Below are 20,798 nucleotides of genomic sequence, written 5' to 3'. Positions count from 1 at the left end.
TGAGAACGAGTCACGAATACGATGTCATACCGAAAGAATGACTGAAATACCTATATGGAGAACATTTTCCCGCTCGATTTCTTCTTGCAAAGTACAAGATAACCGCATATTTTATAAAACTGTATGTAAATCTGAACACGATTATTTCCTAACGAAACATTATTTTGTTGCGACGTTTATTTATTATAAGTACATGTATTTAGGACTGGCTCAGTAGTCGTGTAATGCTAGCATCGTCTTCATTTTTAATAAATAAAAGGGAGTCTTCAAATTTATCTTGTACGCTGATACGAAGAATTCACGAGTCTGAATACTTTTGTATTAATGTGGTGCAAAGAAAGCACTAAGACGGTCGTATTAACCCCTTGGCCTACACGATATCTGCCAATTGCGCGAGCTATAGTAAACAAGAAAATCGGTCGCGCGCCGTGCCATTCAACTGTTCAGCCGTGTACCCGAACTGGCGCAAAATGTATACCTAAAGGGTAAAGGGTTAATAAAATGCGTAAGTTACGCATGGATTATGGACTTATATATATATTTCGCTGATATATATCTTTCTCAGCAAAGTATTATCGTATTTTATACGACCTTTATTTATATCAAGCAACACAAGTGTACAGGACCGATCCAACAGTTGTCAATTTCTCGCACGTTTCCATTCGATTTGGGAAAAATTGCATGGCGGTCTTGAAATTTGTTGTACCCGTCCGTGTGAAGATTTTACGTGTCTGCGAAAGCGCGTGCTTTACGCGCGCCGAGATGTCTCTAATCCACCGGTGATCAGTAACAAGTAGATAATATATATCGCGAGGGTTGCCGTTTACGACCGCGTCATAAATCGCGCGGAAAGATTTATCCAATTTGTCGCGGTGACTGACGCGGTGCTATATTTTCTTTTTTTTTTCCTCGCGATACGCCACGTTACCGCCGCCTTGTTACATATCGTCGTTTAATCCCGATACGCTGTCAAACGTAACGAACGCTTTTACGAGATCATCGTTGGTCACGATCCCGCTGTAATCGCCTACTCGAATTTCTATTTCAGAGCCATATTGCCGGCTTACATTCGATGGGTGGTCCTGTTGGCCGGACACTCCAGCGGGATCGACCGTATACGCACCGTGTCCGAACTTCATCACCGGTTTTGACGCATCGTGTAAGTACACGCTAATAATAACTTCCCATATCTATAAATACACCCATATCGAGAGGCGATCAAATTAATAGCCGTTGTCTTCCCACCGGTCTTGATTTTTATCTGTTAAAAAATATTTCACATAATAATGTATAAATACGTATAACTATACAAATAATTATACTAAATTGTTATTTAATACCAATCGTAGATAATTATGTATAATTAGATATAATTATCTGATTACTTTTGTGCAGTTTTTTTTTCTGTGCATGCAAGAAGGTTTTCAGCAAGTCTTTAAATCTCAACGTAGAGGAAATAGCCAAAAGTTTTTTCATAGCTTCAGAAATGCACAATAGAATCAGATAATTATATCTAATCATATATAATTAAGTATGATCAGTATTAAATAATTATGTATGGATAAATTTCATATTTAATTTAGTGTAATTATGCACAGTTACGTATATTTGTGCGCGATTATGTATGAAATATTTTTTAATGTGTACTCGAAATGATGGTGAGAATTGTCTCTGTTTATGAATGAGATGCGAGCTATTTTCTATCGCATGTCGACAATATTTATCTTTCCCTGATAAAGTCAACTTTGCATATCTCGAAATCTTCAATCTTTGTTATCTCATATTTCGATACTCTCCATACGCTATTCAACCAAAATATTTGTCCGCATTCCTCGTGATCCCCCGTAATAATTATAGGAGAAGAAGATATTATGGCATTTGTAGATATTATGATCCCTCTTAATATCTCCATTATTGGGTAGCGAATTCTAGTGATTACTCATGGTATCATTTATTTATTAGTCCAACATTACGTAGTGGCGTTAACATGCCAATATATAATAGCCGTCATTCGTTATCACGTATTTTTACTTTTGTGCATTTGAAATTCTTTTAATTCATTCAAATGTTTTCAAGGTACATTTTAGTATTAAATTATGTACGCTTTCTTATTTTTCTTGAACATGTTATCACACGAATATATATATATATATATATAGATGTTTAACATTTCATTCGGCTATACATATAACGTCCTAAATAATNTATATATATATATATATATATATATATATATATATATATTATTGTTTTCTTCGTTATTTAATTTCATTCGGCTGTATACACTTATGCAAATATTATTTAACCAACTATTGTTAAATAATAGCATGGCATTTTGTTAATGTGACTCCCTATGAGTGCTGATAATATGACTGTTTTTCGAAATTTTTATTTCAAACTTTATGGAAGTATAATTACTCAAAAAGTTGATTCTCATCTATAATTCACTGCCGCCCTTTCATCTACACTGCATTGCTCTTTCTGACAGATTGTATTCTGATAAGTAAGTTAGTATCTACATTAAAAATTAACGGTCGCCACATTTTCATAAACATCCTAAGCAGGATTGGGAAAGTTACTTTTGAAAAATAACTCGTTACTCATTGAAATACACTTTGCGTTATCGTTACTCGTTACCCACTAAAAAAGTAACTCGTTACCGTCATTATTATACAGGAATTAACGAATAGTTACAATTTCTGTTACTTTCTCATCGAATTTGCGTAATGGGGTACTTCACAAAACTTGTTTATTTCACTGACATTAATGTTTAAATTTCTCAAAAGTAACTTGTAACTCGTAACATATGTATGAAATGTCCTCAGTTTTGTGAAAATTAGGCCAAAAAGTCTTTGTGCTCTGCGTTAACCACATTTTCACCGAAGCCCTTTTCTTCTTCTTCTTCTATAAATACTACTTTTAAAAAACGCCTATATTTGTAACTTTGACTACTTTGTCACAACTGTTCTTCATATTTTAGTATATCGTTCTAAAGTCGTTTTGAGGATTCCAAATGTAATTTACGAAACTTTACGATAGATCATTTCTCCATTATTCCCAGAAATATAGAAGTTTACTTCAGTGACATAAAATATCACACATAAAATCTCGCACAGATTCTTTACTAAAGTGATACGAAAAGATCGTGTGTACAAATGTACTGGCGGTAATAAAAAATAGAATTCTATCATTGCTTACTTTATGTGCAAATGTATCGAAGAAACAATTCAGTCGCAGAGAGCATAGCGGATATATTAAATAATTTGTAGCAACTTTCATCTAGAAATAATATGTCAACTGACGTGATAACAGCACGCAGTAAGAGACATCTAGCAGTAATTGTTGCAAAACATTTAATTACACAGCAGCATCTCTGTAAGAAGTTATCGATCATATCCCATTATATCTCGGTTTCCCTCACATATATATTGCACGTGTGCAAAGTAACGATAAAAGTAACGACAATATTCGTTACCGTTACCCCAAAAAGTGTAACTACGTTACCGTTATCGTTACTAATGAAAAAATATAACGTCGTTACACCAAATCATTACTGGGAAAAAATAACTGTAACGGTACACATTACAAGTAACGTGTTACTTTCCCAACCCCAGTCTCAAGTAATATTTCATTTTGGATCCAGAATCGATTAAACAAAACTTTGACGGACCGTTAAATTCTCAATTGAAAATACTGATTGCTGACAACAAAGTTATTGTACAAAATGGTAAAAAGAAGACAATGATACCCACTTTCCTCGAATAATCGTTAATTTCGCAGCAATTTTATCGCGGGACGAAGTCATGCTTGTCGGTACCGATAATTACCCGACGATATCGCACATCTTCACTTCCGTCTGGGAATTTCCATATCACACGATCTGTAACAATTCGCGAGGAAATTCGAAACAGAGAATCTTGCTTGTACGCTCGTGCGCACCGATATATCACCAGATATCTTTAGCCGGCTGGCTCGCGCACGACAGCGTTATTTATGGGGACGCTAACACAGGAGAGCAATTCGCGTCACTCGTGCTGTCTTCAAAATCAGCGTTCAAGAAACTTTCCGAGGACGGATACCTCGACGAACGAAGGAACTTCTCTTACTTACCATCTCGAAATGTCGATCGACGCTAACTGGCGTCATCTCGTCCGGGAAATCCTATCCATTTACGTATAAGAGATTATCGTTGGAAATTAGTACATCGATGGCCCGCATAGAAATATTTCTGAACAGACGATTGTCAAACATACGGAAAGTGAAAACCGCGGTTGTTTTGCAATTAAAGGGAAATCTTACGTGTGTTCGTACGTTTTTCCTTTTTCTTTTTTTGCTCCCCAATAAAGTGGCCGCTTAATATATGTCGCGCGTTTTAGGAAAGGTTTTTATGGTATGTTGGATTATTGTCAATAAAAAGGAGTGATTTATGTGCCGCAAAGAATGCATCCGTTTGTTGCGCGTGTGTTAAAAACACATATTGATAAGAGAGAGAGAGAGAGAGAGCCGGATGCACGCTATGCCACATCATATCCGTCTGAGCGCTGTTTAAAAATTTTATTATAGGATTAACGTTATACCGTCGCGTTTATCGCACGCGTCGGTTTCTGTACAAGCCCGTTAAACATCTAAAAAACTTGAAGACGCGAAGATCGCAAAGAGCTGTTGCAATCGTCTCGAGTCGTTAACCAGCAACATTTATTGCGCTGCGCGCTTATTGCCCCTGGAAAACCACCAATAGCGTGTTAAAGGCCTCAACTGTCCATCTATTCATCGAAATAAAAAGAAAACGGTCACTTCAGAGTGAGAACTCACTGATGTGTACGGTTGATATATCTTGTCGGTGATTCGGAGGAGCGACGGCGATGGGNGGGGGGGGGGGGGGGGGGAGGACTCGCGCGCAAAAGTACACAGTTCGCACAGGTTCGCGAGTGAAATCGTTGATTGCGCAACGAGGAATCGCGGGACACCGGAAATAGCGATCGTCGAACGTCACTCGGGATGTAGAACGTGCGTGAAAACAGAGCTTGCCCGCCCGCGGCTTACTCTCGGCTGGTGGAGGATCAGCAGCTGCCGCTGCTGCTCCATTGTCAATTGTCAGCGGGGTAGATGAAGCTGTTGTAGTCGATGCGGTTTTTACGCTCGTTCAGGAGACAGCTGACGGCGGGGTAATTCATGTTCAAGAGCTTGCTCATAAGTTCATGGTATCTCACGTTGCGACACGGTATGTACTCCGATACCAAGCACGCGGCCATGCAGCAGGATTCCATGTTACCGGCCCCGATGAGGCCTTCCGCGACGCCGAGCCTCGTTTGCATTTCCGTGATTAAGTTTCCGTCGAATGCGTGGCATATGTTGAGCAAGTTCTTGAGAGTGTCGGTCATCAGGGGCACGAGCATCAGCGAAAACGTCTCGACCAGTTCGGGTATCTTCCTGCCGATGTGCAGGCCGTACTCTTCGGGTGTCTTGCTCTTCGTCCTTGCCTGTTCTTGCGCGTACACCAACAGCAAGTAAGACGAAGGATCCATTTCAGGCGTTAGGACGGACAGGAATATGTCCAGCATTTCGCCGATGACCCGCGTATCGACTTGCCTGTTTACGGAGGAGGCTTCGGTCACGAAGCTACATATGAGGCAGCCGACGGTGTAGTTGACCGGATAAAAGCTACTCTTCTTCGGGTCTTTCTTGTCCCAGCCTCGCTTCACTTCCTTCTTGAAGATGTCGGAGAAGATCTCCATGCGCGTCTCGTGCGTCTCGTTGACCGACAACAGGTACGAGCACACGATGGTGATCGTCGAATTCGAGATGTCGTTCACCTCGTGAAACAGGTACCTTCGCATGAGCTTCTCGACGAAGCTGCTGGGCAGTTGGTCGCAGGTCGGCCCGGTGAACATCTTCAACATACCGGTGATGCACGACAGCGTCTCCTTCACCGGCAGCCCCTTCTCCCACAGATCGTGTATCACGTCGAAGAGCAGCTCGATGTAATTCACGGCGTATTCGGGGGGCACCAAATTCGCATTGAGTTTCGAGAACAACAAGTTGTCCGTGACATCCATGGTCGAGATCAGATTCTTCAACAAGGACCAACTGTGGTTATTCGGGTTCTTGAACAACAGGTCCTGGGCGCTTTTCAGCAGGAGGGCCCGTATCGAGTGGTGCTTCGATTTATTCCACATGAACAGGAGGAAGGTCTCGAGTTGCCGTACGGGCGCCACCAAGCACATCATTCGTACGCCGTGCTTCGTCACGCCGACGCGCTTGTCCGAGAGATTCGCCGCGAACGACATCACCTCCGGCAACGGGGACCGCCTGCACACGCTGGTCAGCGCCGACAACGCCAGCCGGAGGTAATCCCCTTCGCATAATCTGCCGATCAGTCTGAGGGGTACGGGCGGATTCGAAAGTTTCATGACGAACGGCAAATTTTGCACGAAAGCGTAATCTTCCCCGGCATTCTCGTTGCTGATGTTCACCGTTGTCTCCGTGGGTATCAGAGGCTCCACCAACTTCGCCACGGTGTCGCCATGAAGCAGCAGCGCCATGATGGCCAGGTAACTGCCCTCTTTCTTCTGCTGTAGATTCTCCCAGCAGTACTCCAGAAACCAGATAGGCAGGTCCTTGTACCAACGTGTCGCTCTGACGAAGCGATGCACGTTTTTGTCGTGGTAATAAGTCAGACAGGCGGTCAAATACTCTTTCCAGTTATCCAATATCGTCTGCGTATTCTGGTTCAACAGTCTCAGCGTCACGCCCGATTTCAGATACTCGATGCGGTCGTCTTTCTTCTCCTTGAACCAAGAACGGTACAGTTCCGGCTCGTGCTTGCGAAACAAACTGGCTACACTCCGATTGTAATAGTGATAGGGCGCGTCCTGGATCACGTCCTGGTAGAGAGTGCGGAGCAGCCAAGGATAGTCGTTGATCCTCATACTTTCGAACGTGCGCGACTTGCTGTACTTCTCATTAAAATTGTACATCGCATAGACGATACTGAACACCAGCTCGTTTTTGTGATCCTTCCACTTGTCAGCCTTGACCTTCTCCTCTACTAGTTCTATGCAGGTGACGAGGAACCGTCTCTTGCAGTATGGCTCCTTCCTGAAGATATAGTCGAAGTTCACACAGCCTCGCTTCAATTGAGACTTCAGGACCATCTCGACCGTCTCTGTGATCGGCATGTCGTGAAGGAGTCTGTAGTGAAGCAGGCCCAAAATAACGACCTCCGTCGCCTTGCCGTATTTCACGAAAAACATGGCGATGATGTCAGACAAGACAGCCCAGATCCTCTCGCTCAAGCGAGGCAGGTCGTAGAACACGTTGATCCTATCCAACACTCGATCGTACACCCAGTCCTCCTCATTTTTATGCCTGGTCAGGAAGTACTTCATGAAGTCGAGCAACGCGTCCTCGTCGTTGTTCACGCTGCACGTATAGAGCATCCGCCACATCAATCCGACCCTCTCGTCCGGCGTCATCGCGGTCTTCATCGAATTTGTAAAAGAAGGTATCGACTCCGCGGTGGGCAAGTAACAGAGCCAAACAGTCTCGTAGGACATGACGTCCAGGTCGTCGTCTCGGAATTCGTTCTCCTCTTCCGCCATCTTGATTCTGGCGTGCTTGATCCGTTCCTCGGCGGGCATCAGCTTCAGTATGTCCGGCGTCACGTTCTTCGGCGTGTCGAGGAACTCCTCGTTGTATTTGGTCTTGTAAGTTGCACGGAGGAAATCGAGTCTCTTCTCCTTCGGATAATACTTCAAATACTTCAGCAGTTTGTCCACGTCGAAGGAGCCGGCATTTTCCGGCATCAATCTCGGAAATATCATCTCCATTCGCGCCGCGCTGATCCTCTTGAGCGGCAAGATTTTCATATACAAGTGCGGCCTTCGCAGCACATGATGCATCCCATTTTTCAGGAACGCGTCGGCGCATACGTTATTCAGTTCCACGCGCGGCGGATTTTCCTGGTGCATCTCATAGAGCTCCACGAAGGCGTCCAATCGTTTCTTCACCAATTTCGACAGGAATACCTCGTAGTCGTGTATGTTGACTCGGAAGGAACCCGTTGAGGCCGGATCGGACAGTCTGAGGTAGCGCACCATAAAGTCCATGTTCCTGCGGAAGAACTTCTTGGCGACCGAGAGGGGCAGATCGACCTTTTTCGTCACGATCGTGCTGTAAGCGAAATCGTCGTCGCACACCATGAGCAACAGCAAAGCGTACTGAATGCCGTAAGTGGACTCCACTTCAGTGAACATTTCCCGCGCGAACTGCGGATCCTTCAATCTGAGGGCGAGCGTCTTTATGATGTGCAGCCTCGTGTTTACGGAAACGTACGGGAAGATCTGTTTACGGAAGTATTCGACGTTCACGACGTCCTTGCAGCTGCCGTTGAAGAACCAAGATGCCTGGAGAGCGCGTCGCACTATCGTCACGTCGCCGGACTTCAAGGCCGACGTCACGTCCTCGTATATCTTCTTCCTGACGGCGTTCTCCACGTGCAGTATCGGCTGCAGCTCCGACGGCAGCTGATCGATATCCCCGCTGGCCATCTCCTGATCCAAGTTCAGTTTCCCGAGCCATTTCAACTTCTCACCGGCGGTGTCGCCCGGTATCTTTTGAATCGCGCTCAAATATGGCGTCGTGATCATCTTGCCGGTCACCGGCTGCCACAGGAACGTAAATACACGCCGTCTGGTTGACACGTGAACGTCTATTCCTTACTTTCTTTTTTCGCCTCCAGCTTCTCTTCTTCGAAGGAGCTGTCGTCGTCCGTGGGCGAAATTGCGAGAAACACGACCGTTCGCGCGGATCTGGAAAGAAAAAAAAGAAACTGTTTCGTCCGCTCCGTTCGATTCCCAAGGTTGTTCCTGACGTCAATATTCTCGAGACGAATCGGGACGAGGAAACTTTTGCTCGAGGAGGCGCAACGGGAATGTCACTGCGAATTTTGACGTTTGCCAGGTGCGAAGTGCGAAGTGCGCGACAACGCGAACGACAAAAGAAAGACGAGAAGGCTCCGACCAGTCGGCCGGCTGAAGGCAGGCTCCGGTTCTGCGCAGACACAGCGCGCGCGCACGCGCGCGCGTGTGTGTGTGTATGGTAATGGCAACAGTCACTAGCACGAGTACACGTACCGAATACCGTATCGCGTGTCTGCTTATATGACGCCTATCGAATACCTTTGGTCGGCGAGTTGGGTCGTATTGCGCAACGTTCCGCAAGTGTTTCCTTCGAGTGAACTTCCGATACGCAGCCTTCGCGTCCTCGTTCGGGCTGCGAGCGGGATGATTCACATGTGACGATCGATGCGTCGCAACTTCGTCGAGGGACCAGAGCAAACATGAGTAATCGGCCGCTTGACGTATCAACGTGGGACGCATGCGCTCTCGAATTCTCCAACCAGAAGCTCGACTCGACTCGGCTGTCAAGGCGCCGGGCGGTTCTGTTCGTTACTGCACTTTCTGCACTCGGCTTTATCCTCCTACGCCCACTCTCTATCCCTTTCTCTTGATCCTTATCTCTCTCTCTCTCTCTCTCTCTCTCTCTGTTCTCTAGTGTTCAAATGTGTATATGTTTTATCTAGAGTGTGCTGGTTAATGAATAATAAAACGACTCTAAGGTTAATATTCATAGTCATATTTTATATTTACAATGTAAGATCGCTTTAATTTCATTTTAACATGTTAAATAGCCAGTGAGAAATGATCCTTATAATGTCTTAAGATAAATTTCAAACGATTAAGTGCGAAATCAGCTTACGAAGAGCCTGCTAAAACTAACAGTCTTAACTTATCGTTCGTCCCTGTTGTTGTCTCGTTCTCAGGGCCGTATGAATCCGTGGTATTCAATTGCCCCAATGTCAAATAGCATTGAGCATGATTGTTTTTTCTTTATCTGTCTTTAAAGAGATTTTTGACAGTATATGATAAAATGATAGAATTACACGAAATGCCGTGAAATAGTCAATTTTTCCTTCGGAAAAATATTGTGTTAGAATTGAGATACACAGACAATCACCTCAGCGGAAACACTGAAGCGGATTGTTTTTTCGACAAAAAACAACAAAACATCGAACATAAATCTTTTGTAATCGTATATTTATATTTCTGTGTGTTATATACCATACCATAACAAATTATCGTATTCTTCATTTACGAAGAAATCTGCACACAAAAATAAGAAAGTGTATCATATGCTTGATAACCCGTAAGAATAAACAACAAGATCAATCTGTGATTATAATCGACTGATAATTAAAACTATATACGGTTCTATTAATAATCGTAAACTATGATTTCGTCGTATCATATAATGATTTCATACCGTAAAGTACATTCTAGTAATATTTAAAAAAATTCGTTACAAAAAGTAAAATTCGAAATACGACGTCGCTTATTGTTACTTTTATATCGTAATTAATCTCAAAAAGTTAAAAATCTAATTTCGCTTTAGAATTCTAGCGAGCCGAAAATTTTAAAGCTTGCTTTTTATCTTCTCCCAGTCGCAACGTTGCTCGCCTTTACGGTCGATTTTCATTTGCAGTTCTTTATCAATATCCAAGTAATTGTACATCTGTCCTGCTTGCAGCGGTTCCCACACAGTCGGAATCAAATCCGTAACAGCAGGTGTCGGGTTCCTGGAAAATCAATTATTAGTACGAGACTCGCGTGCCAAGTCCGTCTAAAATCCGAAGAAAATATGAAATATTCGATACCCGGTTTTAGCAAAGTCCGTCCACATCTGCGTGAAGCGGTCTGTCGTCTTGTAATCTTCTGAGTCGAGTGCGTACGGTGGTATATCAAACTGTTTCATTACGTAAGGATAAAATAAATAAAATAACTCCTGGACGTGAGTCACCCCTGCAAAATATAAATAAATATCATAATATCATGCGGTAAATTAATTTCATATGCGCAGTGACTGAATCTGCGCTTTAAGTCTATAAAATTCTATCGATTGCGCTCTTTGTGCTCTGCCCTTATTTTGATTTTATTCCAAAATTCCAAGCATTGATTTAACTTTTTCCTGAATAATTGCACATCATACAGAATCACGGTTGGTCTATTTTTCTCGTAGCTACGCTAAAACTCAATAATACTGTTGTGTGTATTATACAAACGCGCTTTCGCTCTTCGGCACTAAAGATCCTTGTACGATCTTGAATCGTACAACGAGTGACGGTTACCTCGATCGGTGATGTTCATCATCTTCTTCAACAAGCATTCTCTATTGTCGTATGAGAATTTGTATAAATACGTCGAATCGTGTCCTATCTGCATTTGTATATTGGCCAGCTCTTGAATGGGACGGTAAAAGAGCAGGTCGGAAATATAATCAGTGTAATGCTTCAAAGTTTCCTTCGTCAGCGATTTGTTACCGAAATACAGATATCGTATATCTTCGGCCGTTATCGATTTTTTCCTTAGATCAGCCATAATTCTGCTTGGTACAGTATTCTCGAAATTGGAATTGACCATTTGAACAGCCTTGTCACTCAGATCTGAAATGTGAACGTGGCTAATATTAATCAATACATGCATGAACATGAATCTGAAAATATTTCAGGGATATTGCCGCTAAAGAATAACTCATCCCGCATCAATCTTTTATCCTCCTCCTTTTCTAAAAAAAAAAAAAAAAAAGATTCCTCCCCGAAATATGACACCCGGTGTGCTTGAATACACGCCATATGATAAATAGCGTACTATAAAAATAACACTCTTTTGAATTGATTTGAATTGAATTGAACAAAATGGCCATTATCGAAGTATAACGACGATTTTCATGCATATTTAAAAGGTACAAACGATCGAGTCCCTAATTTGTCACAACGCTACTCAAAATGCAACTTCGACATGACCCGTAAGAAACTTCTTTGAACGTCAACAACGTAATTCACATCGACGTCCACGATATGTCGTCTTTATAACCACACTTGTTATAATTCTCAACAAGCAGCACTGTGCGACATAATTTTGCGTACACTGCGACACTTGGGAGCTATATCTATTTTATTCATATCGGAGTGCGACGGACTCACTGCGTGTGAAGAAGCTCCCCTCGTTACTCGTATAACCAAGCAGGAGTGGCACTTTAATTCCGCGGCGCGCCAGCACGAGCGGCTTCTCCGAAAAGAACGGATTCGGCGACCTGAAGTCCTCATCTGGGAGAAACGAGAGTAGGAACTGTCGGTTTTCCTGCGAAATCGTGCCATTAATAACGAATCTTTCATTTTAGCTGCTGGTTCCTCACGATAGCCCCCAAAACCGACCTGGTAACACTTATACGAATACCGTAATATTATCTACTTTCGTACGAGCGTAAATCTAATTTGATAATTCTTAGTATTGAATTACTAGTGTTACGTGTGTTGTATATAGGGCAAGGCAATAATTATATTATTGCCAATTATAGGACGTGTAACGTTGTTTACAGGATATGTAACAGTGGGAACTTTAAATCGTTCACGTAAATGTGGATTACGAGTGTGTTACCAAACCGATTCTTCGGCTGCTGTAAACGTAATTCTCGATACGTCTTACTTATACTGACTGCTTCATTTATAAAATCATATATAAGATTTGCATTGCCTGTTTGCAACCCTACTATGCAACGATAAGGCGTTGAAATACTTACGTAGGTGGACAAGAGCGTCTGTGAAACGTTTAGGATTGTATTTGCGTCGACCGTTTTGAGAAACTCGCCGGCCTCCCTCAGATCTGTGGTCTGTTTTCCGAGTTTCTCGGTAAGTTGTAAAGCTTTCTTGAACGGCAATCCCGGTATGGCCAAAGCCCACTGGCATAGCATTGTGCCGCTTTGCATAATCATTTTGTGATATAAACCTACAAAGCGCGCTTTTATAATGAGCATTCGAAGCAGTATTCAAAACTGTTTCCGTGAAATCTGTTTTTCCTCGTTTCCTTCGTTTTAACTCTATACTAGCTACCGTAAAGCTAATGGGTTTTAATAAGTCTTCTCGACCAACTTAGAATCGACTTTCTCCATCGACGGAAATATCGAGGAGAAATATTATTTTTACTTTCTATTGTTTGCAAATTTTAACATTGCGTCTGTTCGCGCAACTGAAATCCTCACGTTAGACTCGTAAAACTCGAGAAATACTCAAATAAAATTCTTTTCGAGTCAAGTCCATTTAGAGGTGCTATTGGCTGAAGGAAATAGACTTTGTGTGTTATTTATTCACGCGTAAATAATATGCCGATAAATTCCCTCCCATTTTTCGTTATTAGAATAATGATTATCACGAATCACAAGCTATTAGTGTCTCGATATTTTCGTTGAGGAAAAATCGACTGCGATGCATCTGCGGTTAAAAGCACATCCGGTGATCTAGTAACGCTCTGTGTGTGTACACATGTGTGTGTGCACGTGTGTATACGTATCGACAAATCTGTGACATGTACCGTCAGCCAACGGGTTCATGGTCAAATAATGCGCTATGGCTGCGCCGACGCTTTCACCGAAAAGAGTGACGTTTTCTGGATCTCCACCAAAGTTTGATATATTATCGCGGACCCACTGTAATGCCATGATCGTGTCCTTCAGACCTTGGTTGCCACCCGCCACGTCGTTCCCTAGATTCAGGAAACCTGAAGAAATATAGCTCGGTTTCGTGAAGTTGACCCGACTCGAGCAAAACTGCGTGGGATTGGGCGATTAACTTATCCGAGGTAAAACTTACGTTAGTAACGATACTTTTCCCAGACCCGCGTGTTTCTGATAAGTAAAATATGGATGTCGAGTTATAAATGCTACGCGCGCGAAAATATCTTTTTTATCCCCCTGGACGTCCAAACGCGCATTTAACATTGCGAATATTTAATGTCCAATAGTTTCAGAGTTAAACTTTCTGTCGATCAAAAATTTCACCGTCACGTGCCGCAAATTTTCTACTTTTTTCAGTAAAGAAATTCTGAAATGTCTACCGTTGCATGATTAAAAAAATTAAAATTCCGACTTTGTATTCTAAATTTTTAACTTGAAATTCTTTTTGCAGTACTTCTCAAGTGTACATTTCATAAGTAAAATATATAATACACGAATATTTCATTATCTGCAGCTAAATTGATTCAAGTATTTGCTGTGATAAAAGGGAGCGAAAATATTTGCTCTGTATTATCTGCGTGAATTTGTGATTCGTATTGATATTCATATTGAATTTTCACTAGTAATATACGATTCAACGACCAGCATTGGTATAGAGCATTAATGATAAAATTATCGCACTGATAATCCAAGTTGAGTCAGGTGACGAATCGCGAAGGCTAATTTATCTGCGTAAAAATTCCAACGAGTTGCGACAATATCGGATGATACGGCCAGTGTGGAAATTAATAACAATATCACGCGGATTTTTGCAACGCTCTGTTTGACCTCAAACTTCTATCTATGAGTAAAGATAACGCTTTGTCCTTAACCCAATCTTTATTAAGATAACATTATGCTGTAATATTGCGTTGATATCTCAACGATGGGCCAAACGTCATTATTTTTCAAGCGAGCTTCTACCACTGGCCTTCTACCACTGTACAGTTTAAAAAGCTAAATTCAAAACAGAAGGCAAAAAACCAAATGCAAATATCGCGTGTAATTTCGTTATTCTAATTTAAAGCCCCTCAACAACGAAATTGAAGCGTGGGCGTTTACAGCGCGAACATTTCTCTCTCTTTCTCTCTCGAGCTTCGAGACTCACATATGCGAGCGAGACACCTCCTGTATTCACCGCCGGGTCTGTGTCTTCTATCTGCGACAGCTTTTGTAAAGCTTGAGTACGCAAGTGCTATTCTGTTATTACCTCGCACCTTTCGCTATTTCCTGTTATTTTGCGATAATGTAATGCAAACCGATAGAGCCAAAATTCCAGAAATTACGTTAACACGCTACCACGGCTTATTTAGGATTTGTCTCTTCACATATAGTGCGTAGTTTCAGATAAATATGTAAATTATACTGATTTATGTAGAAGAAAAATCACCGTTGTTACATATGTATGTGATGTCGGTAGTGTGTATATATGTATCTCTCGACACTAATCAACTTCGAACTAAAAGAGGAATTTTTAATTCAAATTCTCTTTTATGAATAATCGCCGCATACCGCGTTTTTCTTGTCTTTACTTTGCATACAGAAAGCGAAAAAAATACGATCACAGTCGATGACAGCGGCGTACTTACCGAACGCGCCTAGTCTGTAATTCAGCGTCACCAGCACCACGTCTTTTCGGACGATATGGTCGGGTCCGTACATGAAATCATCACCGGAGCCGTTGGTGTAACTGCCACCGTACAACCACACCATTACGGGACGTTTCCCCGACGTCGGCTCGACGTCCGTGGTGTACACGTTCAGGTAGAGGCAGTCCTCGGAACCGTCTAACTGGCGCGTGAACAGGTTTACCTGCAGAGGGGCCTGCCCGAACTTCGAGGCGTCCCGTACGCCGTCCCATGGTTCCGCTGGTTGAGGATCCTAAATACGTAAATCGTCCTTGAATCAAAACGCCAGCCGGCCTCGAGTAGCGACGCTCTTGGTAACGAAGAACATTCGCCACGTGTTCCCNCCCCGATCCCGGCAGAACTCGGCGCGTATTTATAAAATAACCAAGATTAACAGACATTGATCTTTTTATTGGCTTAGCGGAAGTTCGCAGGAGACTATCCTCCAAAGTTTTATCCCTTTTGTACTGTCTTGGTCAGCCATTGGAGATATGAGAAAACTTCAGATCGTCATTCCGTGTATGAAATGGCAGGGGAAATGTGATGTCAAGAAGAAGGAAACACGAACACGTAGGAACAGATTTCATTACATTTTGCGGACGTATTGATGCATCTGTGTAAATACTAATATCGTAAATGGATTTTCCTTGATATCCCTTATTCGATGTGACAAAAGTCCACATGAACATCATGGATTCGTATTCATGGATTCCAAGGGCACTCGCCAATCGATTCATAGGCTGGAAACATCAATGATCGGACAAGGCGATATTATTTTTAAATTCTATTCTATTAACATTTACTTTGTTTCTCGACGGTTAATTTTAATATGCATTGTGTTTCCAAATAGACCTTTATTTTTTCATGAAGAAAGAGAGGTCAGATATTAATCATTTGATTGTGCCAGTTAAAAAACGATAATAACAACCAGCTTGTCAATATTAGCTGATACTATGGTCTATGCAGTGCTTACATGTAAGCAGAAAAAAATCGGCTGAGCAGTAAAGATCGCAACTGAGCTGTCAGTAACAGATGAGCGATCGATATTCGCGTGATACAATAACGAGCCAAAGCGCGCGAAAAATACGCAATACCAATATAGTCGACTTTAATCGTTTATAATTTCAAAACTATTACAGCTTCGACTTTTTCATCTCGAAATTTTCATTTCCGAATTACATTAGGGATTTGGCCGGGAGGAATTTCCCGCGTAACGAATATTCTTGAACGGATTTGAAATTAAAGGAGCTTATTTCTTCGTTCTATGTGAAAATTTTAATAAACCAAAATTTCAGGCTGACACAAGCTATTTTACGGATTATTTAAAACATTTTTTCAGCATATCGACTATAATGTAGATTATAATGTTTTGCACATAAAATCCTATAAAATATTTATCTAAAAAATTCTTTTGTTTCTCCAATAATTATTAAAGTAGCGCAGACGGAGTAAAATTTTGGAGGATAGCTTTACCTCTTAAATCCACATCTTAGTTTATAAAAAACGTATATCTTAATTTTGGTTACTCTAATAAGTGTGTCAACTTTCATCAAAATCGGAACGGAATGTATTTCTTGATACTTCGCTGATATTCCTTCTGAATAATGCACATGACTGCAATCAAACTCTGTCTCTTAGAAAAATATGAGTAGGTTTCTATTTACGTCGAACTAAATACTGTTATCTGTTTGTGAATTACGCAACGGTACATTAAGTGAGTGTCATGTACGTATTCGAAAAAATATTTGTTGCTAAGATTATAGTGCCATTATTATCACGAATTTATGTTTACACGTTATAAAATAACATAAAGTAAATCTTTATTTTAGCTTATTGGAATTTTAAAAACATGGCACACATAGTAAAAAGATATGGAAAAATAGCTTTAGAAGAAAACGACATCAATAATAAGCTTTGTGTCCCCGTCGATAAGCTATTAAGCTCAACAGTTTACGCTACAGAAATAAATATCGATTGTCGTTTCTTGGAAAGTTAACACGTTGACTGCATAACAGTTAGGACGTTGTGTGTGTCTTACTGTTTGTTACTGTTTGTTTGCTGCACATCGATGAAATTTTCATTAATACGAACATATAATGATGAAATATTGCACAACATGATTAAGTTGATTTATGTTATCATTGCATTACACACGACTATGCATTTATCTCGCTCAATTTATAATCGACGGCGGGTTAAATAAAGTTTTTGCAATCATTGAACATGTATACATGCTGTTTATCATAATAGAAACATGTACTCGCTCGATAAAGAACGCTCGTAAAGAATTGACATCCGCAGACGTGTCAATTAATTATTCACGAGAAATTTACAACTTTCTTCAACATTTTAAATATCCGTAACTTGATAAATTTTCCGTGCTTTTTGCATCTCAACGAATTTGTTAAAAGAGGAGATTATAATTCTTCCCTCCTCTTTATAGGATATTATCGTCCCCCTTAACACTTTAATGGCCGCTCACACAACATGTGTGTGATAACCGGAACAACTGTTATTGTCCGCTCACACAACATATGTGTGATGCTAACGCCGAAGATAATTGGCCAGTACCACACTCTCTGTATGATGATTTATGAATATAAACAAGAATTATTTCGTGAATTTTAATAAAGTTTTTTTCAATTAATTTTTCAAAAATATTGCCCCTGGCGACGTTTCACTGCGTAGACGTGCGGCCATTAAAGTGTTAATATTTTTGCTATTAAGTGACAAATTCTAGAAATTATTTATGGAATCATTTACTTAGTAGTCCGCCGTTATGCAGTGACGATAATAGACTAATATACAATAGCCGACATTTGTTATACTGCATATTTATTTTCGAGTATTTTTAAACATTTTCAAGATACATTTTAGCATTTAATTACACATACTTTCTCATTTTTCTTAAACCTGGGTATATTATTACACGAATATAAATATATACTTGAATGTTTTGTTCGTTATTTAAGATTTTATTCCGTTGTATACATTTCCATACATTACGCAAAATTAAATAATAGTATGGTGTTTTGTTAATTTAGCTTCTCACTAAAATATATTTAATACGGCTTCTTTTTCAAGATTTTCTTATCGAAATAGTTATTCAATAAATCAATAATTCAAGTTAAGTTCAAAAGTCTATTCATTTTGTAGGTTGGGAAAGTTGCTCTAAAAATGACTCGTTATCGTTACGTTAGAAGTGATAGGTCATAGTTTCTATCCAATTTTCTTTACGGAGTTTTATATAAGCCTTTTTCTTTTTCTAAGATCTCAATCTTTATACAAAAGACGATAGAAATGACTATTACATCTGTTACTGCATCCAAAAATGCAATTATATTACCGTTACCATTACTAAAAAAAAAGAATAACTCGTTACTCGTTACTGAAAAAAAACAACTGATAAAGGTGTTTCAAATGGTAACGTGTTATGCAGGAAATTTACACTACATTCGACATCCAATGGTACGACGATTCGATATCCAACAGAAGAACTCAACTTTCTAAAATTTCTGGCCAGCAACATTTCTACTATCAGAAAACGAATTCTCCTATTGGATATCGGACGGCGTGCATTGAGAAAAAATATCGCGCGGTAAATCAATTGTAGCGAGGAGAATCACTTTTGTAATAAGCGTTGACACAATATTAGCGATAATAATCATACGTGTATATTGCTATTATGACTTTTTTTGTTAAAACAACAAGAAAATATAATCGGTGCCGAAAATTATTGTAATTTCAGTGAGATTAATCCTTTTTTCTCTCAGTGTACGCGTCGGATGGCCCAGGTAGAACAGAAAATCGACAATAGCATCAAAATCAGGAGGAAAGACTCACTTTTCAGTGATTTTCTCCTAATTCTGACGTCTTCATCATCTACCCTTCCTGGACGTCAGATGCAGTATGAATCCCGCATCTCTCCCCGTCCCAGTTATTGATATCCTTCCAATGTAATGCGATCAATTGTTCGCGACGCAGCGGCGAGTCTTGCATTTGACATACGTTTGAATTCGCCCACAATCACTGTCCGCAGATTTCGTGGGCGCTTCGCTGCGCGCGTTACTGCCGTTGCGCGCCGTTAGAGAACGAAACGAGATGCGATTCATATCACCCGCCAATTCCGCTACAGAAGCGCTACGCTAAAGTGACGACGCAGCTTTGAACGTCTCGTCGTATCTCGCTGCTGCCTTCAGACACTTGATCGGAAATCGAATCCGATGCTGCTCCGATCGATCGCGACGGAATATACATTTTCTGGTGATACTCACGCGGAATCTAAGTTCGCCGACCGGCGGTTGTGCGTACGGTATCCCGCGGAATGCGGTAAAGTAGCCACCGTGGACATTTTCCTCCACGATGCCACGTAACTTTCCTTGGCGCACGTGCACGTCGACCCGAGTGTTCTTCATGACTGCCGCTACGGCAGAACGCACGATAGTTCGAATGTTGTTCAGCATGTCTAGATTGATCTCCTGTTCATCGCCCGATGGCAAAGTCCCGAGTTTAACGAGAATCGAACGAGAAATGAGAAGGAAATGAGCTGGTTCGCTGGATTTTAATATGTTATCACCGCCAATCATATCGCTGTAAGATCATAATCGATGATCGACAGTGATATTACAGTGAAATTACATAATGATATACGAAAAAAAATCTTTGTCGACATCGTACACCGAGGAGTGAGGACGCGGAGGAAAAATGAAATGCAAATTTCGTAATTATTTTTTTACGAATTGAAATCAGTAGCTTGATATGCCACGGTGAATGATTATCCGTTTTATCTGTATAAATTGACAAAGTCCAAATGTAATTAAAATATAAACAATCAGGTTACGCACTCATGTGATGTGAGCATTCGTCGTAAGAATTTGTGTGCTATCGTCGTGAGAATTTCTATAAACATGACCTTTCTCTCGATGGAGCAGTGTTAGCGATGATTTAAGTGAAGCAGATAATCACGACGATGTCAGAGTGACGAGATAATTATCGAATTGTGATAGAGAAATGAGTTTTTATCATTTTCTTGTCATTTTAACGTCATCGGGATTTTCTCTCCTATCTGGGGATATTATTAAATTATTGTTTTTTATGTAACGCGCAGAACGCTTGATCGCACTTCGGAACCACCAAAATGGCGAGAAAATAATCGAATCACGATCGAGAAGTGAGTTTTCATAGCCATTTTCTCGTCGTTTTGACGTTATCGTAATTTTCTGTTTTATACTTTGAATATTATTAAATTATTTTTTACATGTAATCGCAGATGTAATTAATTCTAGTGTAGTCGCGCGCCTAAATGCAACACGAGTGGTCTCGTGGATGACAAATTTCCTCCATTTTAAGTTGACTTTTTCCATTAAAAAAAGTCGCTTTAGAAAACACAATAACAAAAACAATATTTGTTTATATGGAAATAACGATCATAAAAGATCTTATTTAAAACGGACGGGAGCAATCCCTAACAAATTTGCGGAAGCGAAAGTTGAATGCTAATTAGTATTTGTTAGAAAATACTTTTTAGTGCGCATAAATGAGATATGTTATCGACTGCAGAGTTAA

At 40.7% G+C, this 20,798-nt stretch overlaps 3 protein-coding genes across 13 annotated transcripts in view; 1 reads left to right on the top strand and 2 right to left on the bottom strand.

The window, feature by feature from the left end:
- LOC106747116 (calcitonin receptor-like) overlaps positions 1-20,798 on the top strand; it is a 121,935-nt gene that overhangs the window by 48,847 nt on the left and 52,290 nt on the right. For all 11 annotated transcript variants that reach the window (XM_014624417.1, XM_014624412.1, XM_014624411.1 and 8 more), the window contains one exon: positions 1,049-1,159. In XM_014624417.1, coding sequence (XP_014479903.1) covers positions 1,049-1,159 — 111 coding nt within the window. The remainder of the gene's footprint in view (positions 1-1,048; positions 1,160-20,798) is intronic.
- On the bottom strand, positions 4,540-9,530 carry LOC106747110. The gene is made up of 2 exons (XM_014624395.1): positions 9,180-9,530; positions 4,540-8,810 (listed from the first exon to the last, which is right to left on the bottom strand). The coding sequence occupies exon 2, from the start codon at positions 8,646-8,648 to the stop codon at positions 5,088-5,090; it is 3,561 nt and encodes a 1,186-aa protein (XP_014479881.1). The 5' UTR covers positions 8,649-8,810; positions 9,180-9,530; the 3' UTR covers positions 4,540-5,087.
- Positions 10,081-19,834, bottom strand: LOC106747114 (juvenile hormone esterase-like). The gene is made up of 8 exons (XM_014624402.1): positions 19,508-19,834; positions 15,195-15,486; positions 13,425-13,610; positions 12,637-12,842; positions 12,041-12,197; positions 11,186-11,500; positions 10,715-10,859; positions 10,081-10,636 (listed from the first exon to the last, which is right to left on the bottom strand). The coding sequence occupies exons 1-8, from the start codon at positions 19,817-19,819 to the stop codon at positions 10,474-10,476; spliced, it is 1,776 nt and encodes a 591-aa protein (XP_014479888.1). The 5' UTR covers positions 19,820-19,834; the 3' UTR covers positions 10,081-10,473.

This window comes from Dinoponera quadriceps, unplaced genomic scaffold (genome assembly GCF_001313825.1).
Source record: "Dinoponera quadriceps isolate SergipeBrazil2010 unplaced genomic scaffold, ASM131382v1 scaffold2111, whole genome shotgun sequence".
NCBI classification, from domain to species: domain Eukaryota; kingdom Metazoa; phylum Arthropoda; class Insecta; order Hymenoptera; family Formicidae; genus Dinoponera; species Dinoponera quadriceps.
Note: the sequence above shows the minus strand (reverse complement) of the source record. Positions and strands in the feature narration are given on the sequence as shown.

Excerpts from the sequence above, each read along its gene's own strand:
- LOC106747114 (XM_014624402.1), bottom strand. The coding sequence starts at position 19,819 with ATGATTGGCGGTGATAACATATTAAAATCCAGCGAACCAGCTCATTTC. Across the intron at positions 15,487-19,507 it reads TCGGCGAACTTAGATTCCGC|GATCCTCAACCAGCGGAACC; the intron begins GTGAGTATCACC and ends TTACGTATTTAG. Across the intron at positions 10,637-10,714 it reads ACGGACTTTGCTAAAACCGG|GAACCCGACACCTGCTGTTA; the intron begins GTATCGAATATT and ends TTGATTTTCCAG.
- LOC106747110 (XM_014624395.1), bottom strand. The coding sequence starts at position 8,648 with ATGATCACGACGCCATATTTGAGCGCGATTCAAAAGATACCGGGCGAC.